Consider the following 23,927-nt stretch of genomic DNA (forward strand, 5'->3'; position numbering starts at 1 on the left):
TAGTCGGTACATCTAGGTAAGCTAGCTAGCTACTATACCAGCAGCATCCTAGTTATCCAAGCTAGTCGGTACAGCTAGGTAAGCTAGCTAGCTACTATACCAGCAGCATCCTAGTTATCCAAGCTAGTCGGTACAGCTAGGTAAGCTAGCTAGCTACTATACCAGCAGCATCCTAGTTATCCTAGCTAGTCGGTACAGCTTGGTAAGCTAGCTAGCTACTCAACCATCATCATCTGCATTTCTTGTGGATCGATGGAGCTCCCCGTATTTTTCTTCCTCCTGTTAAATCCCGTGGAGGGCTTCTCCCTCTCTCGTTGACGGATGCTGGCTACCTCTGTCCGGTTCTCCTCTCTTCACTAAATGGATGGTAACTTTAGTGTTTTAACCCCTCTGTTTAACCCCTCTGTGTCCAAGTACCTGTAACGGTTCTCCTCTTCCTCTTCATCCGAAGAGGAGGAGCATGGATTGAACCAAGACGCAGCGTGATACTTAGACATGATATTTATTTAGACACGACAAAACAACGAAGACAAAAAACGAACTATACTTGATTAACTACAAAACAACAAACGACGTAGACGCACCTGAACATAAGAACTTACATATAACGAAGAACGCATGAAACAGGAACAGACTACATAAACCGAAAAAAACAAACAAACCGACAACAGTCCCGTGTGGCGCAACGACATACACAGACACAGGAGACAACCACCCACAACAAACAATGTGAAACAACCTACCTTAATATGACTCTCAATTAGAGGAAACGCCAAACACCAACAACAAACATAGAAACAGAAAACATAGACTGCCCACCCAAACTCACGTCCTGACCAACTAACACATACAAAACTAACAGAAAACAGGTCAGGAACGTGACATACCCCCCCCTCAAGGTGCGTACTCCGAACGCACCACCAAAAGTCTAGGGGAGGGTCTGGGTGGGTGTCTGACCACGGTGGTGGCTCAGGCTCTGGGCGAGGTCCCCACCCCACCATAGTCAATCCCAGCTTACGCCCCCTTAAAATGACCACCCTCCTATTACACCTACTTAACTTAATAGGTAACTTCAAAATAAGGGGCAGCACCAGGATAAGGTAGCTCAATACAGAGAGATAGCTCAAGACAGAGAGGTAGGTCAAGATAGAGAGGTAGCTCAGGATAGAGGGGCAACTCCGGACTGAAGGGCAGCTCCGGACAGAGAGACAGCTCTGGACTGAGGGGCAGTTCTGGATACATGGCAGCTCTGGACGCTCATGACTAGCTGACGGCTCTGGACACTCATGGCTGGCTGACGGCTCTGGACGCTCATGACTGGCTGACGGCTCTGGACGCTCATGGCTGGCTGACGGCTCTGGACGCTCATGGCTGGCTGACGGCTCTGGACGCTCATGGCTGGCTGACGGCTCTGGACGCTCATGGCTGGCTGACGGCTCTGGACGCTCATGGCTGGCTGACGGCTCTGGACGCTCATGGCTGGCTGACGGCTCTGGCAGATCCTGTCTGGCTGACGGCTCTGGACGCTCATGGCTGGCTGACGGCTCTGGACGCTCATGGCTGGCTGACGGCTCTGGACGCTCATGGCTGGCTGACGGCTCTGGACGCTCATGGCTGGCTGACGGCTCTGGACGCTCATGGCTGGCTGACGGCTCTGGCAGATCCTGTCTGGCTGGCGGCTCTGGCAGATCCTGTCTGGTTGGCCGCTCTGGCAGATCCTGTCTGGTTGGCCGCTCTGGCAGATCCTGTCTGGTTGGCGGCTCTGGCAGATCCTGTCTGGTTGGCGGCTCTGGCAGATCCTGTCTGGTTGGCGGCTCTGGCAGATCCTGACTGACGAATGGCTCTAGCGGCTCCTGACTGACTAACGGCTCTGACGGCTCGGGACAGACGGGCTGCTCTAATGGCTCGGGACAGACGGATGGCTCAGACGGCACTGGGCAGACGGATGGCTCAGACGGCACTGGGCAGACGGATGGCTCAGACGGCACTGGGCAGACGGATGGCTCAGACGGCACTGGGGAGACGGATGGCTCAGATGGCGCTGGTGAGACGGATGGCTCTGGCCGGATGAGACGCACTGTAGATCTGGTGCGTGGTGCCGGAACTGGAGGCACCGGGCTAAGGACACGCACCTTCAAGCTAGTGCGAGGAACAACAACAAGGCACACTGGACTCTCAATGCGCACTATAGGCCTGGTGCGTGGTACCGGAACTGGAGGTACCGGGCTGAGGGCACGCACATCAGGGCGAGTGCGGGGAGCAGGGACAGGGCACACTGGACTCTCAAAGCGTACTATTTGCCTGGTGCATGGTACCGGCACTGGTGGCACCGGGCTGAGGGCACGCACATCAGGACGAGTACGGGGAGAAGGAACAGTGTGTACAGGGCTCTGGAGACGCACAGGTGGCTTAGTGCGTGGTGCCGGAACTGGAGGCACTGGGCTGGAGACACGCACCATAGGAAGAGTGCGTGGAGGAGGAACAGGGCTCTGAAAACGCACTGGAAGCCTGGTGCGTGGTGTATGCACTGGTGGTACTGGGCTGGGGCGGGGAGGTAGCGCCGGAAATACCGGACCGTGCAAGCGTACTGGCTCCCTTGAGCATTGAGCCTGCCCAACCTTACCTGGTTGAATGCTCCCCGTCGCCCGACCAGTGCGGGGAGGTGGAATAACCCGCACCGGGCTATGTAGGCGAACCGGGGACACCATGCGTAAGGTTGGTGCCATGTAAGCCGGCCCAAGGAGACGTACTGGTGGCCAGATATGTAGAGCCGGCTTCATGGCACTTGGCTCAATGCTCAATCTAGCCTTACCAGTGCGGGGAGGTGGAATAACCCGCACCGGGCTATGCACACGTACAGGAGACACCGTGCGCTCTACTGCGTAACACGGCGTCTGCCCGTACTCCCGCTCTCCACGGTTAGCCTGGGAAGTGGGCGCAGGTCTCCTACCTGCCCTTGGCCCACTACCTCTTAGCCTCCCCCCAAGAAATTTTTGGGGTTTCTTCTCGGGCTTCCTTGCTAGCCGCGTACCTTCATATCTCCCGTTTTGAGCTTGATTCTCCGGCTTCCAGCCACGTCTCAATGCTGCCTCCTCATACCACCGATCCTGGGCTCTCGCTGCTTCCATCTCCTCACGAGCGAGGCGATATTCCCCAATGTGAGCCCAGTGTCCTTTTCCCTCCAATACTTCATCCCATGTCCAGGATTCCTGTTTAGTGGACCACAGTTCGTGGTCCCGCTGCTTGGTTCTGGAAAGGTGGGTGGTTCTGTAACGGTTCTCCTCTTCCTCTGAAGAGGAGGAGCATGGATTGAACCAAGACGCAGCGTGATACTTAGACATGATATTTATTTAGACACGACAAAACAACGAAGACAAAAAACGAACTATACTTGATTAATTACAAAACAACAAACGACGTAGACGCACCTGAACATAAGAACTTACATATAACGAAGAACGCATGAAACAGGAACAGACTACATAAACCGAAAAAAAAAAAAAAACCGACAACAGTCCCGTGTGGCGCAACAACATACACAGACACAGGAGACAACCACCTACAACAAACAATGTGAAACAACCTACCTTAATATGACTATCAATTAGAGGAAACGCCAAACACCTGCCTCTAATTGAGAGCCATACCAGGCAACCCTAAACAAACATAGAAACAGAAAACATAGACTGCCCACCCAAACTCATGTCCTGACCAACTAACACATACAAAACTAACAGAAAACAGGTCAGGAACGTGACAGTACCGAACTTTTGAATATTATTGCATCCACCATGGAGCCCAGTTTCATAATATTACATTACGTCCCTAGTTATGAGGTAATTGTGAAAAAACAGACCTCATTTCAGGTCATTTTTTCACCCTGCCAGCTCCTACTAGTATTATTGAGCACTGTGGCACCAACTCACCTTCTATCAGCATTTACCATTAACACTGACCTCAGGTAACTTATTATTAACAGGGTTACAGCTACTTTGTGAAAATTCACTGTTTGCCTACACATTTGGATAATAGTTAGTTAAATTCACTGCCTGCCGCATAGCCATAAAACAATAAGCCTTTTCTGGTCATGGTTAACCATATTTGTTTTCAGAAAAAGGTATACAACCTAAACCAAACGCATGTCCCTGTCTTCCTTTTCAAGATGTGGCCGATTTAATTAACCAGAAGACATTTTTTTATTAAGAAATTACCCTTTTTTGGGACGACTCGGTGTTTCCTAATGGCTGCTGGGTAATTTGATATGCATCGAAATGTTCATTCGTAGGCATTGAATTGAGTCAATGCTACGCAAGTTCACTGAGTTGCAACCCAAATGGATAGGTCTAGATCATTGATTTGTAGATCTGACGTAGTCAGAAGCTCAACCTTAGTATACATGCATTATAAAAAAGAATCTTAATATCTGATATTGTGAGTAAACAACCTCGGAATAGAAAAGACAGGAGTGCGTCTTCCAGCCCGCCAATAAATTACATCATGCAACCCTCCCGGTTAGTAAATTTACCTCAACATGCCCCTCGCTTGCTCGAGAAGGCAGAGCGGCTCGATGCTGGTTGATGAATTTGACATTGAAAGTTCTGGGAAACACGTTTTTCTTGACTAAAGTAGGTAGAGTGGTGGTGCATCCAGGGAGAGAACTAAACTAATCATCTGAAATATAATTTGTGGTCTTATGCTGCCATCTATTGGAATTATGTAGCAACTGCAGTAGTACTGAATAATGTGTAATTCCTTACTAAAGTAGTAATTACTTAAAATTGGAAAATATAACATTTTCTAGTTCATTTTATCACCAAAAAAAGCACTTTTTATCATAACAAACAATGAAACTGACATACACCAAAACACCATACATTTAGTTAATTATATATGTAAAAAAGGTTTATTTAGATGGGTGACATTATCTCCCAAAGTAACAGCCCTGTAGGCAAAGAAGAGCTCTGCAGTAGATACCAAAACATTTAAAGGCCATTTTCTCAAAAGGGAGGTTACAAGTTTATAATCTTTCAAAGCAGAATGACTTTCCCATTGTTCCTCAACTGTAGTGTATGATATACAATTTTCTAGCTCTGAGTCTGTACTTCTATCCAATGTCAAAACATGATTTCAAATTTTGCTGAATAAGACTGAATCAAGCCGGTCGGTCACATTTGACATTTTACATTTACATTTTAGTCATTTAGCAGACGCTCTTTTCCAGAGCAACTTACAGTAGAGTGCATACATTTTATAAAAAAAAAAATTTACATACTGAGGCAAGGATATCCCTACAGGCCAAACCCTCCCTAACCAGGACGACGCTATGCCAATTGTGTGTCGCCCCACGGACGCGGCCGGCTGCGACAGAGCGCGAACCCAGCCCAGCCTGGGCGCGAACCCAGAGACTCTGGTGGCGCAGCTAGCACTGCGATGCAGGGCCCTAGACCACTGCGCCACCCGCATTTGACTGTATAAAACCTAGCAGTACTACTAATTTCTCTGAGCGTGAGGCAGATATATAGCATTTAGCAAAAAATCATAACTATTTGTCTCTCTGAAATGAAAACATCAAGTAATAGATTTTAAGCAAATACATATGTCATTGAACAATCCCATGCCATGATTAGATAATGAAAAAACACCAATCTCTTTCATAATTTCTTTAAAACAATAAAAGCAAATTTACAAACATTTATGAAATGGATATATAGCATTTTGGAATGAAATTCTTCCTATGTTTCCCCATCTGAGCTCAGAGTAGATGAGAGATGTAATGTTTGTCTCTGTTGTGTTGAAGACCAATCAAGCGGAAGAGACCAGCCTCCCCTGTACCAAGCTGTGTGTCCATGAAGAGTGACCGGTCTATGGATCAACCTCAACACTTTAGAGAGGGAGACTTTTCTACTGAACAAAGGTAAGAAGAACTCATGGATCGTGGTCAGTGAGTTAAACAACACTGTCTCTAGTAATTTCTCCTCTCCCATTTTCACATTTATGTTTGTTGTTTTCATAATCCATAGGCTAATCCTTTTTTCCATATTCATAGTCCTAAAACAATATTAAACAAACACAACGTTCCCTCCCTGTGTGTGTGTGTGTGTGTGTGTATGGGTGTGTGTGTGTGTGTGTGTGTGTGTGTGTGTGTGTGTGTGTGTGTGTGTGTGTGTGTGTGTGTGTGTGTGTGTGTGTGTGTGTGTGTGTGTGTGTGTGTGTGTGTGTGTGTGTGTGTGTGTGTGTGTGTGTGCACTCCCTGGATGAGGAGATGTAATCTCATGTTTTGCCCACATAAATATGAAATGTAAAGTAACTTTGTAGCCGACGCAGTTCCAGAATGTCTGTTGAAACTGTGTCTCATGTGTAACGTTAGAACAGTGGTGTAAACAGAACTCAATTCTCAAACTGGAGTAAAAGTAAAGATTCCTTCATAGAACATGACTCAAGTAAAAGTAAAAGTCACCCAGTAAAATACTACTTCAGTAAAAGTCTAAAAGTATTTGGTTTGAATATAATTAAGTATCAAAAGTAAATATAATTGCTAAAATATACTTAAAGTAAGGTAGTGATAATTTAAAATTCCTTATATTAAGCAAATCAGACGGCACAATTTTCTTGTTATTTTATTTTACGGATAGCCAGGGTCACACTCCACTCAGACATAATTTAAAAACAAAGCATTTGTGATTAGTGAGTCCACCAGATCAGAGGCAGTAGGGATGACCAGCGATGTTCTCTTGATAAGTGTGCGAATTGGACCAGTGATTCTGGTTCCTCTCCATCGCTCGTTGGTGTTGATTTCAGAATGTCAATTTGGTGATTGTCTATCACTGTTTAAACATATTGCAAATGGACAAAAGTCAGCCAGCAAGTCACTGTCCATCAGTCAATTAGATATCATTCTGACACCAAACTGATACAAACTGACATCACACCCACTTTTTCCAACTCGTTTAGAAGCCAACTATCACATATTTCAGAGCAGGACCAAAATTACCAGCACCTTCTGTTTAAACCATAATAAAAACATAAAACACGTAGTTACGTTCAAGCTGCGGGTCCAGTTCTGACATTATGTGTAGGCCTAGCTGAGGCGACCCCCAAATCCCAAGTTTTGGCTCAATAGATAATTTGGAGCCCGAGCAGCGACCTTAATTGGTGCTGAAAATCCACATTTTCCTGGCATTGCTACGGGGTCCTTGAATGAGCTATTGGACAGAAACGTTGGGGTCTGTCTCTATGGGTCAAGGCAGTTTCAATGCACCAAATCTTGCGATTCTGGGACTTTTCTAAATGTCTTCATTTTGTGGTCAATGTTAATTGAAGTTATTGCAAATGTACGAGGCTGTTTCTCAGTCTGAGAACATTCTAGAGCCACATAACTCACCACGCACTATCGACTTGAGCTCTAGAACAGGTTTCTAAAGTTTCAGAGCTGTAGGTCTGACGGTTCTTTGATAGTTCGAACGAAGGTAACTATTGCAGGCTCTGTGTGTCTGTAAGCCCCACATTGTCTCACTTCGTCCTTGCTGTGTGTGTGTGTGTGTGTGTGAGTTTTTCTTGGAAATCGGATGGGAGACATGACTGATTTACAGTTCATGAGGGTTGCCTAATCACACATATGAAGTTTTGGAAAGATGTGACTTCTTTAACCCTTCGAAACAGCCCCTATGACCACAATTTAAGGCACTTCATGTTGGCATAGGAAGCGAAAATTACACATATATCCTCACTGGGATAGGCTTTTACAGAATCCTGAGTTTAACCTGTTTGGGCTGCAGGGGCAGTATTGAGTAGCCAGATAAAAGGTGCCCATTTCAAACGGCCTCGTACTCAATTCTTGCTCGTACAATATGCATATTATTATTACTATTGGATAGAAAACACTCTATAGTTTCTAAAACCGTTTGAATTATATCTGTGCGTAAAACAGAACTCATTTGGCACAAACTTCCTGACCAGGAAGTGGAAAGTCTGAAATCTATGCTCTGTTCTAGGTCCTGCCTATAAATGGGCATGATACGTATTAGTATACATGCACGTCATACACCTTCCCCTAGATGTCAAGAGGCAGTGAGAGAAGAAATGGAGTGTTTATCTTGGTCTGAGTTGGAATAAATCCTCTTGGAATGACGTGTCACCCATTTCCTGTTTTCAGGAAGGCGCGAGAAGGAACCGGGGATTGCCTTCTGTACAGCTGTCGTTATAGGCGACTACTATCTCCGGCTTTGATTTTATTTGATACATGTGACAATATCATCGTAAAGTATGTTTTTTCAATATAGTTTTATTAGACTATTGAAATTTATTCGGGACGTTAGGCGTGTTGCGTTGCGTGCCTTTGTTCAGGAAGGAGAGCTTCGCGCCACTTGGCTAGTGCGCTTGCTAATTCAAGAGGGAAAAAGGACGTTCTAAATCCAAACAACAATTGTTCTTGACAAAGGACCTCTTGTACAACATTCTGATGGAAGATCAGCAAAAGTATTTTATGATGCTATTTCATATATCTGTCGAACTGTGTACTATTAGTTTTGCGCCCAGGTTTTGGGCACTCGCTTGCCATAACGTAAGCCTTATGTCGTAATGAAGTTATTTTTAGAATTCTAACACGGCGATTGCATTAAGAACTAGTGTATCTATCATTTCCTATACAACATGTATTTTTTAGTTATGTTTATGAATAGCTATTTGGTCAGAATATGTGTGTCAGAAAAAGTGTCAGAAAAATATCTGGACGTTGTGGGAAAAAGTAGCTACGTTAGCACAATGTATAACCACTGATTTCAGCTCTAAATATGCACATTTTCGAACAAAACATAAGTGTATGTATAACCTGATGTTATAGGACTGTCATCTGATGAAGCATATCAAGGTTAGTCAAAAATTATATATCTTTTGCTGGTTTGTTACGATCGCTAACTTTTGCTGCTGGGAAATGGCTTGTGTTTCTGGCTATTGTGGTAAGTTAATATAACGCTATATTGTGTTTTCGCTGTAAAACAATTAAGAAATCGGAAATATTGTCTGGAATCACAAGATGCCTGTCTTTCATTTGCTGTACACTATGTATTTTTCAGAAATGTTTTATGATGAGTATTTAGGTATTTGACGTTGGTGTCTGTAATTATTCTGTCTGCTTTCGGTGCAATTTCTGATTGTAGCTGCAATGTAAACTATGATTTATACCTGAAATATGCACTTTTTTCGAACAAAACATAGATTTATTGAATAACATGTTATAAGACTGTCATCTGATGAAGTTGTTTGTTGGTTAGTTTGGTTGGTTCTTGGTTAGTTAGGTTGGCTTTGTGCATGCTACCTGTGCTGTGAAAAATGTCTGTCCTTTTTTGTATTTGGTGGTGAGCTAACATAAATATACGTGCTGTTTTCGCTGTAAAACATTTTAAAAATCGGACATGTTGGCTGGATTCACAAGATGTGTACCTTTCATTTGCTGTATTGGACTTGTTAATGTGTGAAAGTTAAATATTTCTAAAAATATATATTTTTAATTTCGCACCCTGCACTTGAAGTGGCTGTTGTCATATTGATCCCGACTTAGGGCTTGCAGCCAGAAGAAGTTAAAGTATTTACGTTAAGTTTAGGGGGCAGTATTTTTGTTTTTGGCTAAAAAACGTACCCATTTGAAACTGCCTATTTCTCAGCCCCCGAAACTAGAATATGCATATAAGTGTCAGATTAGGATAGAAAACACTCTGAAGTTTCCAAAACTGTAAAAATTGTGTCTGTGAGTTAAACAGAACTGATATTGCAGGCTAAAACCTGGGGAAAATCCAATCAGGAAGTGACCCTGTTTTTGAAACCTCTCTGTTCCTAAGCATCCCTATTGCCCATTGAAAGGGATATCAACCAGACGTCTTTTTCTATGGCTTCCCTGAGGTGTCAACAGCCTTTAGACATAGTTTCAGGCTTTTATTTTGAAGAATGAGCGTGAAAGGGCACATTGCGTAAGTGGATAGGTGGGGGCTCTCAGAGTGAGTTCTGCGTAACAGAGAAAGGCGGCCATTGTTCCTCCCTGTCCTGGTGAAAAGCCAACTGTCCCGGTTGATATATTATCGAATAGATATTTGAAACACACCCTGAAGATGGATTATAAAAAACGTTTGACATGTTTCTGTGGACATTATGGATATAATTTGGGATTTTTGTCGCCGTTGTCGCGAGCGCTCTTTCCGGTGGATTCCTGGGCATAACGCATCAAACGGAGGTATTTGGATATAAAAAATATGTTTAAGGAACAAAAGGAACATTTGTTGTCTAACTGGGAGTCTCGTGAGTGAAAACATCCGAAGATCATCAAAGGTAAACAAGTAATTTCATTGCTTTTCTGATTTTCGTGACCAAGTTACCTGATGCTAGGTGTACTTATTGTTTTGTCGAGCGATCGATAAACTTACACAAACGCTTGTATTGCTTTCGCTGTAAAGGTTAATTTCAAAATCTGAGACGACAGATGGATTAACAAAAGGCTAAGCTGTGTTTTGCAATATTGCACTTGTGATTTTATGAAATTATATTATATTATATACCTGTGGCGCTAGGCTAGGCTATGCTAGTCAGCGTTTCTGATGACAATTATCCCGGATCCGGGATGGGTGATTCAGAAAGGTTAAGAATTGACTGATTTACATATTGTTGAGTGCAGTGATATTCACAAACTGCAGCTTTGGTACATCAAAACACCTTTAGGGTGATTTTAACCACTTCCGGAAGCTTAGAATCAAAACAGGTAGACCTCATAGTGGCCTGATGAATTGTCATCGAAGACAGGTTCATAAGGCATTCATAGCTCACATAGGCTTCAGGTTGAATTTAGGGGAGCAGGCAATGTATGTAAAGTGAACACATATCCTCCTTGGGGTAGGTTCTTACAGAATTCTGAGTTTTAAGTCTTTACGTTAAGAACTGACTGATTTATAGAGGGTTGAATGATTGAGTGTTATTTCAGAAAATATCAGAAAATATCAGAAATTATGTAGAGTTCCGAAACCCACCTTAACGGATTCGTCTGAACATGCTGCAACTGGATCTGTAACTTTTTTTTGGGAAAAAACACTTATCTTTGAACATCACCAATTGTACATTGTACGATTTCTCTTAAATTACGATAGATAAATGGCTGGTTCTTTTTTTCCTTACACCGTAGGTTCATGTACTTTGAGGTGAAGCAGTCAAATTAGCGCTCTATTTTCGTTTTTGAGCTTTAATCCCAGAAAAATGGCCTTAACTTCTCTAGGGTAGGGGGCAGCATTTTCACGTTTGGATGAAAAGCTTACCCAAATTCAACCGCCAGTTAATCATCCCCAGGAGATAAGATATGCATATTATTAGTAGATTTGCATAGAAAACACTCTGAAGTTTCTAAAACTGTTTGGATCATGTCTGTGAGTATAACAAAACTTATTTAACACGTGAAACCCCAAGGACAAACAGTTCAGATTTTTTTTTTTTGAGGTCACTCTCCTTTTCAATGAGATTTCATTGGGAAACCAGATTTCTAAGCGAATTGTTTGCAGTTCCTACTGCTTCCACTAGATGTCAACAGTCATGAGAAATGGGTTGAGGCTATTACTTTGTGTAATGAAGAAATACGGCCATCTTGAAGTCGAGACACTCCAGGTGTCCTGGACATGCGCTTCAATCAAACAGAAGGCATGCAACATTTAGTTTTAATCCTGTATTGAACACATATCATCCCGTCTTCAATTTTATCGATTATTAACGTTAAAAAATACCTAAAGTTGTATTACAAAAGTAGTTTGAGATTTTTTGGCTAATTTTACAGGTAACCTTTGAGATATTTTGTCGTCATGTTTGAGCAAGTTGGAACCGGTGTTTTTCTGGATCAAACGCGCCAAATAAATTGACATTTTGGATATATGTTGACAGAATTAATCGAACAAAAGGACCATTTGTGATGTTTATGGGACAAATTGGAGTGCCAATGTAGCGTGGTTCATTCTGCGTTGTGTACTTTTAATTAGGACGCTGCCACAACTGACGGTCTGCTAGTTGAAATATTTTTTATTTGCCCTGCACACGAAGAGACAACACACATTATGTTAACCCTTGGCGCAGTCACAGCTCTCAGGCACCTTGCTAGCCGAAAGTCAGGCAAAAGAGCGCCAAAAGGAAATAACAGGTGCTGCATGCACACATTCGATGCACAACAGCACACCATACAAAACAAGTAAAATTATACAGAAGGTAATTCGGACAAAATAAAAGACATACCTGCACATGAAGAGACAACACACATTATGTTAACCCTTGGCGCAGTCACAGCTCTCAGGCACCTGCGCGAGCACATGGACACTCACTCAAACATTGTCCCAAGTACTCACAAGTTACAATAGATACCCTAGTCAGCGAGCTTTGTGAAACTTGTTAACCTCTAACGAGCCTCTACCCCGGGTCCGGGAGCACCCCCCACCCCCCCACACACTGATTAGCATAGCTAGCATAGCTTCACAAGTAGATAGTAGCATCTAAATATCATTAAATCACAAGTCCAAGACACCAGATGAAAGATACAGATCTTGTGAATAAAGCCACCATTTCAGATTTTTAAAATGTTTTACAGGGAAGACAAAATATGTAAATCTATTAGCTAAACACGTTAGCAAAATACACCACTATTCTAACTCCATCAGTTTCTTACTCCTTCAGGTGCTATCACCAATTCGGCTCAACTAAGATATTGATAGCCAATAACCTATAAAAAAAACCATCAGATGACAGTCTGATAACATATTCATGGTATAGGATAGTTTTTGTTAGAAAAAAGTGCATATTTCAGGTAGAAATCACAGTTTACAATTGCACCGACCATCACAAATCGACTAGAATTACTAGATAGAGCAACGTGTATGACCAATTTACTCATCATAAAACATTTCATAAAAATAGACAAAGCATAGCAATGGAAAGACCCAGTTCTTGTGATTTCAGACCATATTTCAGATTTTCTAAGCGTTTTTCAGCGAAAACACAATAAATCGATAAGTTAGCATACCACATGTGCAAACGTTACCAGAGCATCGATTCCAGCCAAAGAGCGCTATAACGTAATCACCGCCAAAATATATTAATCTTTTCACTAACCTTCTCAGAATTCTTCCGATGACACTCCTGTAACATCATTTTACAACATACATATACAGTTTGTTCGAAAAGGTGCATATTTAGCCATACAAAACCGTGGTTATACAATGGAAATAGTCACAACTCAAGCCTCAAAATGAGGAACGTCAGCTTTCAGAGTGATCTAGTTTAATCGAAAGCTAATCATATACTTGACTAAAAAATACAGGGTTGACAGGAATCGAAAGACAAATTAGTTCTTAATGCAACCGCTGATTTACATTTTTAAAATTATCCTTACTTTTCAATACAGGGTTCGCCAAGTGAAGCTATACCAAACAAAATGGCGAAATATGCGTTTAAAATATTTCGACAGAACAACGATTTATCATATTAAATATTGTTTACTTTGAGCTGTTCTTCCATCAGATTCTTGGGCAATGTATCCTTTCTATGTTATAAACGTCTTTTGGTCGATAGATGTCCTCTGTCCTTCGAAATATCCACTAACGATCGAACGGGACCCCAAAACGTGTCCAAAGTTTCAGAGTGCACAACAAAGAAATTCCTCAAAATCGCACTAAACGGATATAAATTGCTATAAAACGGTTCAAATTAACTACATTATGATGTTTTTAACAACTATAACGACTGAAAACATGACCGGAGAAATATTGCTGGTTAGACAAGGATTTGGAATGAGGCAAGTCCGATGTCCTTCACGCTTCAGGCGCGCGACGAGAAAGGGCGGTCCCTATACATTTTGTGGTTTTATAATGGCTGGGATTGTGCAATAGACTCCATTCAAAACGTGATGACGTACAGACACCCAGAGGAAGACGTAGGCAGTGTCGGTTTCTTCATAGCATTCACTGTCGCCTTAAAAACAGACTCCAGATCAGGGGTAAAAATTTCTGAAATCTGACCCCTGTCATGAAAAGTGCTGTAGATATTGTTCTGTACCACTCAGAGACAAAATTCCAACTTCTATAGAAACTAGAAGGTGTTTTCTATCCAATAATAACAATAATATGCATATTGTACGATCAAGAATTTAGCACGAGGCAGTTTAATTTGGAGACCCAAATATGCTAATGCGGAACAGCACCCCCTATAGTTGCAAGAAGTTATTAACATAAATCTTTATATTATCCACATCGTAACAAACTTATGGTTGCAAAACAGTACATTGTGTAACATTATGACGGTTTTATATTAAACAATTTCGGAGCCAAGGACAACATACCTTGCTAGCCGAAGGTCAGGCAAAAGAGAACGATAAAGGGGTATGGAAATACAGATAACCCGCGATGGGCCAAACCAAAATATACAAAACTTTTACAATCACATGTATGTACAATATTGATATGAAAAAGTGTCTGTACACCAAATAAAAACATTAGCTATGCAGCTGTAATTAAATAAAAAAATACACTGAATTATTATTATTATTATCAAATTATTAACATCCCCTCTTGACCTGGCCTATTTGAATTGGTCCTTGTGTGCAATTTGGTGCGTAATCTAGGGGAACAACATCACACTGCTACACCAACAACAGAAGCTCGTCAAAGGTAAGGCATGAATTATATTTTTATTTCTGCGTTTTGTGTCGCGCCTGCTGGGTTGAAATGTTTTCTCTCTTTTGTTTACTATAAGTGCTATGCTCAGATAATAGCATCGTATGCTTTCGCTGAAAAGCCTATTTGAATTCTGGCATGTTGGCTGGATTCACAACCAGTGTAGCTTTAATTTGGTATCTTTCATGTGTGATTTAATGAAAGTTTGATTTTATAGTAATTTTCATAGTAAATAATTTTAATTTGGCGCTGTGCATTTTCTCAGGCTTTTTGCCAAGTGAAACAGTAGCGTCTTGCCTAAAATCAGATTTTTGGATATAAATATGAACTTTACCGAACAAAATATACATGTATTGTGTAACATGAAGTCCTATGAGTGTCATCTGATGAAGATTATCAAAGGTTAGTGATTAATTTTATCTCTATTTCTGCTTTTTGTTAATGCTCTCTTCAGCTGGAAAAAATGGCTGTCTTTTTCTGTGACTTGGCTCATACCTAACATAATCGTTTGGTGTGCTTTCGTCGTAAAACCTTTTTGAAATCGGACGCTTTGGCTGGATTTACAACTAGTGTAGCTTTAAAATGGTGAAAAATACTTGTATGCTTGAGGAATTTAAATTATGAGATTTCAGTTGTTTTGAATTTGGCGCCCTGCAATTTCACTGGCTGTTGACGAGGTGGGACGCTACCGTCCCACATACCCTAGAGAGGTTAACTTCTTATGGCTGCAGGGCGGTGTCGGGCTCAATATGACAACAGCCCGTCCAAGTGCACCGCGCGAAATTCAAAATATATTGTTTAGAAATATTTAACTTTCACACATTAAGTCCAATACAGCAAATGAAAGATAAACATCTTGTGAATCCAGCCAACATGTCCGATTTTTTTTATGTTTTACAGCGAAAACACCACGTATAATTATGTTAGCTCACCACCAAATACAAAAAAGCTCAGACATTTTTCACAGCACAGGTAGAATGCACAAAACCAACCAAACTAACCAAGAACCAACCAAACTAACCAAGAAACAACTTCATCAGATGACAGTCTTATAACATGTTATACAATAAATCTATGTTTTGTTCAAAAAATGTGCATATTTGAGGTATAAATCATAGTTTTACATTGCAGCTACTATCGGAAATAGCACCGAAGCAGCTAGAACAATTACAGAGACCAAATTGAAATACCTAAATACTCATCATAAAACATTTCTGAAAAATACATGGTGTACAGCAAATGAAAGACAAACATCTTGTGAATCCAGCCAATATTTCCGAATCTTTAAGTGTTTTACAGCGAAAACACAATATAGCATTATATTAGCTTACTACAATAGCCAACCACACAGCTACATTGATTCAAGGCAACAGTAGCGATAGCGCCAAAACCAGCAAAAGATATTAATTATTTCACTAACCTTCATAAACTTCATCAGATGACAGTCCTATAACATCATATTACACAATACATATATGGTTTGTTTGAAAATGTGCACATTTAGAGCTGAAATCCGTGGTTATACATTGTGAAAACTTAGCAACTTTTTCCCAGAATGTCCGGATATATTTCTGTCACTCACCTATTCTGACCAAATAACTATTCATAAACTTTACTAAAAAATACATGTTGTATAGGAAATGATAGATACACTAGTTCTTAATGCAATCGCCATGTTAGAATTCTAAACATAACTTCAGTACGACATGCAGCTTACGTTATAGCGAGAGAGCGCCCAAAATCTGGGCGCAAACTAATAGTAAACATGTTCGACAGATATATGAAATAACATCATAAATGGGTCCTAATTTTGATAATCTTCCATCAGAATGTTGTACAAGGGGTCCTTTGTCCAGAACAATCGTTGTTTGGTTTTAGAAGGGCCTTTTTCCCTCTCAAATTAGCAAGCAAAATTAGCCAAGTGGCGCTAAGCTGTCCATCGTCACCAAACGCAGAGAACGCAACACGCCTAAACTCTCAAAAAAACTTCAATAATCGGATAAAACTATATTGAAAAAACATACTTTACGATGATATTATCACATTTATCAAATAAAATCAAAGCCGGAGATATTAGACGTCTATAGCGAATGCTTTTCAGAAGCCAATACTGATGACCTTTATGCGCTTCCTGAACAAAGGAATTCGGGGGTCATGTCATTCCAAGCTCTCTCTTTTGACCATAGAAATACCTAGAAACCCCATTTCACCTCTCACAGCCTATTGACATCTAGTGGAAGGCGTATGAAGTGCATGTATACTAATAGATTTCAAGCACATGTATAGGCAGGCCCTGGAACAGAGCCTCGATTTCAGATTTTTCACTTTCTGACAGGAAGTTTGCTGCAAAATGAGTTCTGTTTTACTCACAGATATAATTCAAACGGTTTTAGAAACTTGAGAGTGTTTTCTATCCAATAGTAATAATAATATGCATATTGTACGAGCAAGAATTGAGTACGAGGCCGTTTGAAATGGGCACCTTTTATCCAAGCTACTCAATACTGCCCCTGCAGCCATAAGAAGTTAACTCAAAAAGCATTGAGGCCTCGACTCCATCTTGTTTCGGGGCTAACAGCCCATTAGTCCAAACCTATGCTCACCAAGTTTCGTCTTCAAAGTATTTTCCGTTTAGGAGAAATGGCCATGTCGTGATTGGTGATGTTTTGTACATTTGCAATGCAATTCCATTCGCCATCTGGTGGAATTTACCTGGACAGAAGAAAAATGACCAAAATTTGACAATTTTATAAAACGGAACAAGACAAAGAGATAAAATGTTCACAATTGGCTGACGACACCACCATTTTTTTTTAAAGATCATAATGAAGTCAGGAAAGCTATTGAGTTTATTAATGCCTTCTCATATGTATCAGCTTTATCTCGGAATATTAGAAAATGTGAATTATTTGCCTTGAAAAGATTTGACTTAAACTCAGCATGTGTCACGCCCTGACCATAGTTTTCTTTGTATGTTTTATGTTTTGGTTGGTCAGGGTGTGATCTCTGTGGGCATTCTATGTTGTATGTCTGGTTTGTATATTTCTATGTGTTTGGCCTGATATGGTTCTCAATCAGAGACAGGTGTTTTGCCTTGTCTCTGATTGGGAACCATATTTAGGTATCCTGTTTTGTATTGTGGGTTATTGTCTATGTTATGTTGCATGTTAGCACATTGTTATTATAGCGGTCACGTTCGTCTTATTTTGTTTTGTAGTTTGTTTAAGTGTTCCTCATTAAAAAATAGAATAATGTATTCAAACCACGCTGCGCTTTGGTCCGCTTCTTACGACGATCGTGACAGTATGTAATATCCCTGTAAAAGATGTGATCACGTATCTTGGTATTACAGTTAGCAGAGATCAGAAAGAAAGGGCCAACTAAAATTTCTCTCCTATTGTAGAGAAAATTGGAAAGAGACTTAACTCCTGGTTATTAAGAGATCTTTCTTTATCCGGACATGTACTTTTATCAAAATCTGAATGTCTGTCCAGATTAGTTTATACCTCCTTGCCTTGGATGTTCCTCTGTCAGTAACTAAAATCGTTGATACTAAATTATTTAACTTCATATGGAGGAATAAACCTCATTATTTAAGAAAATAAGTAATATGTAGCACCCAAGGTGAGGGAGGGTTGAATGCTCTGGATTTTAAAACCTCTAATATAATATTTAAGATTAAATGATTGCAAAACAATTTAGGAAATAGGAATTGCATTTGGAATATCATCCCTAATTTAAGATTCCAACAGATTGGTGGTCTAGAATTATTACTCAAATGCAATTTTTAAATGGGTAAAATCCCTATTAATGTAACGCTCGTCGTTTGGTGGAAGAGAGGAGGACCAAATCGCAGCATGGTACGTTTCCATATTTATTGGAACACTTAACAACATGAACAAAACAATAAACAGAAATGACACTAACGACGCTACAGACCTGAACATGTGAACATAGAGAAAACAAAGAATGCAATGAACAGGAACAATCACCCACAAACAAACAGTGAGAACAGCCTACCTTAATATGGTTCCCAATCAGAGACAACGTAAAACACCTGCCTCTGATTGAGAACCATGTCAGGCTAGTTAGACAACCCTAAACCAATGAAAACACATAACATGGAATATACCCACCCAGCTCACGTCCTGACCAACTAAACAAAGACTAAACAAAAGAAATAAGGTCAGGAACGTGACAATTAAGCTTGCAAACTTTCATAAACAAGTACTTCTAACTTGGAACCTCATGTACAAACACAATTTTCCCCCACATAGGTATACAATCTGGAAAAATAAAGATGTAAAATACAAAAACAAGTCTTTGTTTTTCCAGAACTGGTTTGACAACAACATTATTTGGGTTCAACAATTATTGAATAACGATGGACAACTATATGATTATCCAGAATTTATTAGAACACACAATGTTACATTCACTCCTGAGGAGTAAATAGTTGTTAGAGCTGTCCCTAAAGGTGCTATTCTTCTTTTAGGAGAATATAACAATACTCCAAGTGCAACTGTTGAGGATTTTGTAGCCTCAATACAATTAGAAGGAATTGACATTTTAAACTATAAATGTAATAACATGTATATAAGGAAACTATGTCAATATGTTACTATTCCCTCTGCTAAAATGTACTGGAATGCAGCCCTAGGACAAGTGAATTGGAACAAATTTCGTTGTTATCTGGTAAATATTGTATATCTAATAAGGTGAAAGAAGTATCATACAAATTCATTTATAGAATCTACCCTGTAAGGACCTTTATTATACACAGATGTAACATAGCTATTGACAACAAATGTGTATTTTGTGGTTGTGACCCAGAGACTCTTGACCATTTATTTTTGGACTGTTCTTATGTCAGAAGATTTTATTTTAAAATAAACAACTATTCATGTTAATCTGATATTATGTTTTATTTTTATCCAAATGATATGGACCCTGATTTAATTTTCATTGTTCATTTTTTATGTTTCATGGAAGATTCTTTGTCTATAAAATGAAGTGGACGGAGAACAAACCCCTACATTATTTAAGATATAATTTAAATAGTATTTTGAAATGATCAGTAAATGTAAAAACAAAAAAGCAATTATGCACCATAAAAGTATTTAACAAATTGAAAATGAATCTTGATATGTAATACCCGTCTGTTAGGTTTATGTACTCTTGTTTGTATATTTCTGTTTTTTTTTTGTATTTGTGTTCATAATAAAATAATAAAAAATAAAAATATATTTAAAAAACTGTTGCACCATCAAAAATAAAACTAGTCGTAGCTAAATCCGGTGTAAGCAAGGCCGTTCATGATAATTTATGTTTTATAGTGACGGTTACTAGGCAACGCCCCTATGCGTACACATTTTCTTAACCACAACTGGATGGCTCAATCAATTATTACTGTTGGAATGAATATCACTCAATGATGAAAATATTGGAAGAAAGTAGGCTAATGACATTGAAAAAAAAGAAAAAAAGTTAGTTAAGCTAGCTAGCTACTATACCAGCAGCATCCTAGTTATCCTATCTAGTCGGTACATGTAGGTAAGCTAGCTAGCTACTCTACCAGCAGCATCCTAGTTATCCTAGCTAGTCGGAACAGCTAGGTAAGCTAGCTAGCTACTATACCAGCAGCATCCTAGTTATCCTATCTAGTCGGTACAGCTAGGTAAGCTAGCTAGCTACTCTACCAGCAGCATCCTAGTTATCCTAGCTAGTCGGTATATCTAGGTAAGCTAGCTAGCTACTCTACCAGCAGCATCCTAGTTATCCTAGCTAGTCGGAACAGCTAGGTAAGCTAGCTAGCTACTATACCAGCAGCATCCTAGTTATCCTAGCTAGTCGGTACAGCTAGGTAAGTTAGCTAGCTACTCTACCAGCAGCATCCTAGTTATCCTAGTTTGTCGGTACAGCTAGGTAAGCTAGCTAGCTACTATACCAGCAGCATCCTAGTTATCCTAGCTAGTCGGTACAGCTTGGTAAGCTAGCTAGCTACTCTACCATCATCATCTGCATTTCTTGTGGACCAATGGAGCTCCCCGTTTTTTTCTTCCTCCTGTTAAATCCCGTGGAGGGCTTCTCCCTCTCTCGTTGACGGATGCTGGCTACCTCTGTCCGGTTCTCCTCTCTTCACTAAATGGACGATAACTTTAGTGTTTTAACCCCTCTGTGTCCAAGGACCGAACTTTTGAATATTATTTTTGCGGTGCCTCAAGTAGGCTGGACACATTACTTTTTTTTCTGATGAAAACAAGTTCATTGCATCCACCATGGAGCCCAGTTTCATAATATTACATTACGTCCCTAGTCATGATGTAATTGTGAAAAATTAGATCTTATTTCAGGTCATTTTTCACCCTGCCAGCTCCTACTAGTTATATTGAGCACCGTGGCACCAACTGACCTTCTGTCAGCATTAACCATGAACACTGTCCTCAGGTAACTTTTTATTAACAGGGTTACAGCTACTTTGTAAAAACTCACTGTTTGCCTACACGTCAGGATAATCAAATAGCGATGCCTCGCGCATAGCCATAAAACGATAAGCATTTTCTGGTCATGGTTAACCATATTTGTTTTCTGAAAAAGTTATACAACCTAAACAAAACTCATGTCCCTGTCTTCTTTTTTAAGATGTGGCCGATTTAATTAACCAGAAGACATTTTTTTATTAAGTAATTACACTTGCTTTGATGACTCGTTGTTTCCTAATGGCTGCTGGGTAATTTGATACATTTACATTACATTTAAGTCATTTAGCAGACGCTCTTATCCAGAGCGACTTACAAATTGGTGCGTTCACCTTATGACATCCAGTGGAACAGCCACTTTACAATAGTGCATCTAAATCTTTTAAGGGGGGGGGGGGGGGGGGGGTCAGAAGGATTACTTTATCCTATCCTAGGTATTCCTTAAAGAGGTGGGGTTTCAGGTGTCTCCGGAAGGTGGTGATTGACTCCGCTGTCCTGGCGTCGTGGGGAAGTTTGTTCCACCATTGGGGTGCCAGAGCAGCGAACAGTTTTGACTGGGCTGAGCGGGAACTGTACTTCCTCAGTGGTAGGGAGGCGAGCAGGCCAGAGGTGGATGAACGCAGTGCCCTTGTTTGGGTTTAGGGCCTGATCAGAGCCTGAAGGTACTGAGGTGCCGTTCCCCTCACAGCTCCGTAGGCAAGCACCATGGTCTTGTAGCGGATGCGAGCTTCAACTGGAAGCCAGTGTAGAGAGCGGAGGAGCGGGGTGACGTGAGAGAACTTGGGAAGGTTGAACACCAGTCGGGCTGCGGCGTTCTGGATGAGTTGTAGGGGTTTAATGGCACAGGCAGGGAGCCCAGTCAACAGCGAGTTGCAGTAATCCAGACTGGAGATGACAAGTGCCTGGATTAGGACCTGCGCCGCTTCCTGTGTGAGGCAGGGTCGTACTCTGCAGATGTTGTAGAGCATGAACCTACAGGAACGGGCCACCGCCTTGATGTTAGCTGAGAACGACAGGGTGTTGTCCAGGATCACGCCAAGGTTCTTAGTGCTCTGGGAGGAGGACACAATGGAGTTGTCAACCGTGATGGCGAGATCATGGAACGGGCAGTCCTTCCCCGGGAGGAAGAGCAGCTCCGTCTTGCCGAGGTTCAGCTTGAGGTGGTGATCCGTCATCCACACTGATATGTCTGCCAGACATGCAGAGATGCGATTCGCCACCTGGTTATCAGAAGGGGGAAAGGAGAAGATTAATTGTGTGTCGTCTGCATAGCAATGATAGGAGAGACCATGTGAGGTTATGACAGAGCCAAGTGACTTGGTGTATAGCGAGAATAGGAGAGGGCCTAGAACAGAGCCCTGGGGGACACCAGTGGTGAGAGCACGTGGTGAGGAGACAGATTCTCACCACGCCACCTGGTAGGAGCGACCTGTCAGGTAGGACGCAATCCAAGCGTGGGCCGCGCCGGAGATGCCCAACTCGGAGAGGGTGGAGAGGAGGATCTGATGGTTCACAGTATCAAAGGCAGCCGATAGGTCTAGAAGGGTGAGAGCAGAGGAGAGAGAGTTAGCTTTAGCAGTGCGGAGCGCCTCCGTGACACAGAGAAGAGCAGTCTCAGTTGAATGACTAGTCTTGAAACCTGACTGATTTGGATCAAGAAGGTCATTCTGAGAGAGATAGCGGGAGAGCTGGCCAAGGACGGCACGTTCAAGAGTTTTGGAGAGAAAAGAAAGAAGGGATACTGGTCTGTAGTTGTTGACATCGGAGGGATCGAGTGTAGGTTTTTTCAGAAGGGGTGCAACTCTCGCTCTCTTGAAGACGGAAGGGACGTAGCCAGCGGTCAAGGATGAGTTGATGAGCGAGGTGAGGTAAGGGAGAAGGTCTCCGGAAATGGTCTGGAGAAGAGAGGAGGGGATAGGGTCAAGCGGGCAGGTTGTTGGGCGGCCGGCCGTCACAAGACGCGAGATTTCATCTGGAGAGAGAGGGGAGAAAGAGGTCAGAGCACAGGGTAGGGCAGTGTGAGCAGAACCAGCGGTGTCGTTTGACTTAGCAAACGAGGATCGGATGTCGTCGACCTTCTTTTCAAAATGGTTGACGAAGTCATCTGCAGAGAGGGAGGAGGGGGGGGAGGGGGACGACGACTCATTGCGAGCTCACAGAACAGGGCTGTTCTGTGAGCTCGCAATGAGTCGTCGAGCCACGGAGCAGGAGGGGAGGACCGAGCCGAACTGGAGGATAGGGGACATAGAGAGTCAAAGGATGCAGAAAGGGAGGAGAGGAGGGTTGAGGAGGCAGAATCAGGAGATAGGTTGGAGAAGGTTTGAGCAGAGGGAAGAGATGATAGGATGGAAAAGGAGAGAGTAGCGGGGGAGAGAGAGCGAAGGTTGGGACGGCGCGATACCATCCGAGTAGGGGCAGTGTGGGAAGTGTTGGATGAGAGCGAGAGGGAAAAGGATACAAGGTAGTGGTCGGAGACTAGGAGGGGAGTTGCAATGAGGTTAGTGGAAGAACAGCATCTAGTAAAGATGAGGTCAAGCGTATTGCCTGCCTTGTGAGTAGGGGGGGAAGGTGAGAGGGTGAGGTCAAAAGAGGAGAGGAGTGGAAAGAAGGAGGTAGAGAGGAATGAGTCAAAGGTAGACGTGGGGAGGTTAAAGTCACCCAGAACTGTGAGAGGTGAGCCGTCCTCAGGAAAGGAGCTTATCAAGGCATCAAGCTCATTGATGAACTCTCCAAGGGAACCTGGAGGGCGATAAATGATAAGGATGTTAAG

General features: G+C 41.8%; 2 protein-coding genes across 16 annotated transcripts in view; one reads left to right on the forward strand and one right to left on the reverse strand.

The window, feature by feature from the left end:
* LOC139562713 (NLR family CARD domain-containing protein 3-like) overlaps window positions 1–23,927 on the reverse strand; it is a 287,993-nt gene that overhangs the window by 81,443 nt on the left and 182,623 nt on the right. The gene's annotated exons all lie outside the window — the stretch shown is intronic.
* Window positions 1–23,927, forward strand: part of LOC139562714 (NLR family CARD domain-containing protein 3-like) — a 473,339-nt gene that overhangs the window by 12,968 nt on the left and 436,444 nt on the right. For all 8 annotated transcript variants that reach the window (XM_071380678.1, XM_071380675.1, XM_071380677.1 and 5 more), the window contains exon 3: window positions 5,798–5,914. In XM_071380678.1, coding sequence (XP_071236779.1) covers window positions 5,798–5,914 — 117 coding nt within the window. The remainder of the gene's footprint in view (window positions 1–5,797; window positions 5,915–23,927) is intronic.

The sequence above is a fragment of the Salvelinus alpinus genome, chromosome 32, assembly GCF_045679555.1.
Source record: "Salvelinus alpinus chromosome 32, SLU_Salpinus.1, whole genome shotgun sequence".
Classification (NCBI taxonomy): domain Eukaryota; kingdom Metazoa; phylum Chordata; class Actinopteri; order Salmoniformes; family Salmonidae; genus Salvelinus; species Salvelinus alpinus.